The 5,587-nt window shown below is 46.3% G+C and overlaps 1 protein-coding gene across 1 annotated transcript; it reads left to right on the top strand.

Moving 5' to 3' along the window:
* Positions 1–1,085: 1,085 nt before the first annotated feature.
* LOC128061274 (PRAME family member 8-like) lies at positions 1,086–4,566 on the top strand. The gene is made up of 3 exons (XM_052653565.1): positions 1,086–1,372; positions 1,801–2,373; positions 3,993–4,566. Exons 1-3 carry the CDS (start codon positions 1,086–1,088, stop codon positions 4,564–4,566), a joined length of 1,434 nt encoding a protein of 477 aa, XP_052509525.1.
* Positions 4,567–5,587: the final 1,021 nt, after the last annotated feature.

The raw sequence follows: 5,587 nt of genomic DNA, 5'->3' as shown, positions 1-5,587 counted from the left end.
TGGGATTCTCCAGGCAAGAATACTGGAGTGGCTTGCCATGCCCTCCTTCAGGTCATCTCCCCAACCCAGGGATCGAACCTCAGTCTCTTATGTCTCCTCATTAACAGGCAAGTTCTTTACCGCTAGCACCACCTGGGAAGCCCTCAGAAAAGGACACCCTCATCTTGATGGTGAGGTTTCCATTGGTGGCAAGCAGCAATGGTTGTCAGGGAGATTTTCCTCTCTCTTTCTTTTCAGATGTATCGTTTAGTCTCTAAGTGTAATTTTTCATTAGCCCCAAATATCTTGATCTATGCTTTCCTTTATGGCATTTAAAAATGTCTTAACTGACTAGATCTTATGTAATGAAAACATCTGATTATTTGGAATTTTATTTCTTGACATTAAAAATAGTTTGTGCAAATGGCATTCACTTTTAGGGGTATCTGCTGCCTTTTTCCAAGGCCGTTAACTGTGGAAGCTGAGGTTGGAGACAGCAGTGGGTTTCATGATGCTCTATTCCCATAGTTTTAAGGCCTGAAAGTGAAAGTCATTCAGTAATGTCCAACTCTTTGCAACCCCATGGACTATACAGTCCATGGAATTCTCAAGGCCAGAATACTGGAGTAGGTAGCTTTTCCTTCTCCAAGGTATCTTCCCAACCCAGGGACTGAACCCAGGTCCTCCGCACTGCAAGCAGATTCTTTACCATTGAAGCCACAAGACCCTAAGTGAGTGTCTAAAAGGTTTTCCCCTGAAAATACTCAGCTTTCAGTCTCCTGGTATCCACTTCCCAGTGCAACATAAATTGAGCACAATAGTGAATGGAAATGGATGGGTTAGTGGTTGGGTTTCTTCCTTCTTGGTCCTTATGAGATTTTTGTTTTGGTGCCCATAGGGGCAGAGCTATGGCTTTTTCCTCACTGAGCCCAGAGTGAAACTGTGCAAGACTGAGGCTATTCCACAACTGCCAGAAAAGAGATTTCCACTCTGAGTTGGTTCCTCTGAAGAGTGGGGAGACAGATGAAGGGGTGTTCATGCTTACCTGAAAAAGATGCCTTCTTCTCTGAAAGTTCTTACAGGATTCCTTTAGGAGCAGATTCAGGATGAGTATCCAGAACCCCCTGAGACTCCTGAACCTGGCAGGGAAGAGCCTATTAACCGATGAGGCCTTGGCTATTTCTACTCTGGAGTATCTGCCCATCGAGCTCTTCCCCCCACTCTTCATGGAAGCATTCTGTGGAAGACACAGAAAGATTTTAACAGCCTTGGTTCAAGCCTGGCCCTTTGTCCGCCTGCCTCTGGGGGGCCTGATGCAGACGCCTCACCTGGGAACCTTACAAGCAGTGCTGGATGGACTTGATGTCCTGCTCACACAGAAGGATTGTCCAAGGTGAGTCAGATGCACGTGATCTGGTAAGATGTGGGCAGTCCTGAAGAGACAGGTGATAGTAGGAGAGTAAATGACAAATGGATGGACCAGTGGCTTCTGGTGACACCAGTGAAGAAGCAGAGACTTGGTCATTGCTGAGTTCACTTTGCTGAATGCCTTCCAGCAGTGCAGGTGTTCCTAAGATGCAAGGAAATGTGAAAGTACATGCCCACCCTCCTCTCAGGGATGCCTAAGGGCACTAGAGTAGAACGTTAGGGAAAATGGCAAGGGAAAGGAGATGGAGGGATGTGAGGCAGAGAGGGAAGAAGAGGGCAAGGAAGAAGGTGATGTCAGGAATTTGAAGTAAAAGCTGAGGTGCAAAGTCAGAGTGTTGCCTAATCTTTTGTGAATCTAAAAACCATAGCTGCCAATATGCTGATTCCCCACAGGAAGTTCAAATTGCGCGTGCTGGATTTAAGGAATACTGGCCAGGACTTCTGGAGAATGTGGTCTGGATCCAGTGTCCATGTGTCCTCAAGCTCATCAATGGCACCAATGGCTGAGGATGGGTCAAGGATCGAGAAGCGCTTGGCTGCCTTCGAGGTGTTCACAGAACTTCACCTCAAGGAAAGAACCATGAATGAATTCCTCACTTACCTGCTAAACTGGGTAGAGCAGAGAGACCCTTTCATACACCTGTGCTGTAAGAAGCTGAAAATTGTTTCATTTCCCATGGATAATATTATGAATGTCCTGAGCATGGTGCAGCTGGACTGTATCCAGGAGTTACATGTGAATTGCACCTGGCATCTGTCCACTCTGGCCATGATTGCTCCTCTCCTGGGCCAGATGAGCAATGTGCAGAAACTGTTTGTCTCCCACATCCACCTGCCTGATCCTGAGGAGTGGAATGAGCAGCACATTGTCAAAATTACTTCTCAGTTCCTGAGGCTGCACCACCTCCAGGATCTCCATCTGGAATCCCCTTTCTACCTTGAAGGCTGCCTGGACCAGATGCTCAGGTGAGTGTGTACCACTGACCAGCAAATAGAGGGGAAAAGCTGGAGGTAGTGACAAATTTCCTTTTCCTGGGCTCTAAAATCACTTCAGATGGTGACTGCAGCCATGAAATCAGATGTTTGCTTCTTGGCAGTAAAGTTATGACAAACCTAGACAGTGTTTGAAAAGCAGAGACTTTCCTTGGCCACAGGTCCACATACTCAAGGCTATGGTCTTCTCACTGGTCATGTATGGTTTTGAGAGCTGGACCATAAAGAAGGCAGAACACCAAGAATTGATGCATTTGAACTGTGGTGCTGGAGAAGACTCCTGAGAGTCCCTTGGAAAGCAAGGAAATCAAACCAGTCAATCTTAATGAAAATCAATCCTGAAAACTTGTTGGAAGGACTGATGCTGAAATTGAAACTCCAGTGTTTTGGTCATCTGATGCTTACAGCTGACTCACTGGGAAAGTCCCTGATGATGGGAAAGATTGAGGGCAGCAGAAGAGGGTGTCAGAGGATGAGATGGCTGGATGGCATCACTGACTCATTGAACATAAACTTGGGCAAACTTCAGGAGATGGTGAGGGACAGAGGCCTTGGCATGCTGCGGTCCATGGGATCACAAAGTCAGACATGACTGGGCAATTGAACAGCAGCAATAGCTTAGGTGACTTGAAAATAATTAAGGAAATGGAGCATTGAAAATGGAAAATTCCATCAGTCATGAGCATTTTAAACAGAAGGTCCATGCTCACTGGTTTTGTGACCACAATGAGCCTAATTCCCCATCTATAAAGGTCACTTTTTTTCTCCATGTGTGTATGCTAAGTCACTCAATCATGTCCAGTTCTCTGAAATCCTATGGACTGTAGCCCATCAGGCTCTCCTTTCCATGGGATTTTCCAGGCAAGAATACTGGAGATGGTAGCCATGCACTCCTCCAGGAGATCTTCCCAACCCAGAAATAAAACCCCTGTCTTTTATGTCTCCTGGATTGGCAGGCCAATTCTTTACCACTAGTGCCACCTGGGAAGCCTCAGATAAGCTTATTAATATATGGGAAATGCATGACTCTGGAGATGATGGTAATAGAGTAGGGATCATAAAAATTGGTAGATGGTTTGCAGATAAAGCAGGGATGTAAGTGAGCCCGTGTAGACTGGCATCCTCAGGGATGTTGTCCAAGTTGGTCCTCTATGCATGTCACCCAAAAAGCCTCACCTGCCTGAGATGGGTAGCTGGGGTGAAAGCATGTGTGAAGGAAGCATGGATTGGAAGCATTTTAAGTGTATCTCTTACTATTAAATTTTAGTGATACTCACTCTCAGTTGAAACAAGGTATCAGGCTCTCCTCTGAACTTGTCCTAGTGCATTCCATTATCTTCATTCATCCTCAGGCAGAAGTGGAGTAAGTTTTTCTCTGCTTGCCTAATGAGGAGAGTTTTCAAGACTCTGTATTTGACCCAGTCACACAGAAGGATAAATGACTCTGGCTACAATAAGACTGGCCATTCTGGGTTTCAATCCTTATCAGATCATCATACCAAACCTGGGCTTGGGCAGATCACTTGTCTCTCAACTTGCAGTCAGCTTTCACCTCAAGTATCTAAGACCTAATGTCTCTTTTTCTCCCCCAGGTGCCTGATGAAGCCCTTGGACAACCTTTCAATAACTCACTGCCTCCTTACAGATTCAGACTTGACCCACCTCTCTCAGAGCCCGAACATCAGTCAGCTAAAGGGCCTGGATCTGAGTGGGGTCACGATGACCTACTCTAGTCCTGAGCTCCTCCCAGCTCTGCTGGAGAAAGTTTCAGCCACCCTCCAGGAGCTGTACTTAGAGCAATCTGGGATCAGAGACTCCCACCTTGAGGCCATCTTGCCTGCTCTGAGCCACTGCTTCCAGCTCACATCCTTCAGTCTGCGTGGGAACCTCCTCTCCATGCCCATCATGGAGAAGATGCTGCGACATACCTCTGAGCTGCCCAGTTTAAGTCGAGAGCTGTACCCTGTCCTTCAGGAGAGTTTCAGCTCTCAGGGGATCCTCCAACCTGGGAGACTTGCCCAGTGTCGGACTGAACTGCTTGAGGTTATGAAGGACTTAGGATACCCCAGGACCATCTGGATTTGTTTCACCCCCTGTCCACACTGTGGGGATAACACATTCTATCATCCTGAGCCCATCATATATAGCGGTAACATTCCAGCCTAGTTGGTTGCATCAATCCCAAGCTCTCTACTTAGAACTTGGAAACTGAAATCGTGGACAAGATACATTGTGAAGGGAAAACAGACATATGGTTTCAGACATCTACTCAATGTGAATGTGAAAAGGAAAGGTAATCCTACAGGGAAGCAGGATTGCAGGGGGACATGTAGTCTCCCCAGTAATGCAATGCTTGTGGACATGTGTCCTGTAGAGTCACAAATAGGAACCTAGATTTTTTTAGGTGGATTTGAACTTGAGATTCACATGTTGCAATTGTCCCTGGGTTGTTGTTGTTCAGTCACCCAGTTGTGTCCAACTCTTGAACCCCATGGACTGCAGAACACCAGGCCTCCCTGTCCCTCACCATCTCCTAAAGTTTGCACAAGTTCATATTCATTGCATCGGTGATGCCGTCCAGCCATCTCATCCTCTGATGCCTTCTTCTGCCCTCAATATGCATCAGGGACTTTTCCAATGAGTCATCTGTTCACATAAAATGACCAGAATAGTGGAGCTTCAGCTTCATCATCAGCCCTTCCAGTGAATATTCAGGACTGATCCCCAGTAAGATTGACTGATTTGATCTCCTTGCTGTCCAAGTGACTTTCAGGAGTCTTCTCTAGCACCACAGTTCTAAGCCATCAATTCTTTGGTGTTCTGCATTCTTTACAGTCTGGCTCTCACAATCATACATGACCCCTGGAAAGACATAGCCTTGACATGTGAATTTTTGTCAGCAGAGTAGTGTCTCTGCTTTTCAACACACTATCTAGGTTTGTCATCATATATATATATGATGACATATATACACACACACACACACACACACACATACTACTTGGAAATCAGCATTCCATATGCTATTTTTAAAGTCTCTCCCTGGTGTCTCAGTGGTAAAAAGAATGCCTGCCAATGCAGGAGACGAAGCTTCAATCCCTGGGTCAGGAAGATCCCCTGGAGTAGGCAATGGCAACCCACTCCAGTATTCTTGCCTGGGAAATCCCATTGCCAGAGGAGCCTGACA

This window comes from Budorcas taxicolor, chromosome 16 (genome assembly GCF_023091745.1).
Source record: "Budorcas taxicolor isolate Tak-1 chromosome 16, Takin1.1, whole genome shotgun sequence".
Taxonomy (NCBI): Eukaryota; Metazoa; Chordata; class Mammalia; order Artiodactyla; family Bovidae; genus Budorcas; species Budorcas taxicolor.
This window is presented reverse-complemented; position numbering and strand designations above follow the sequence as displayed.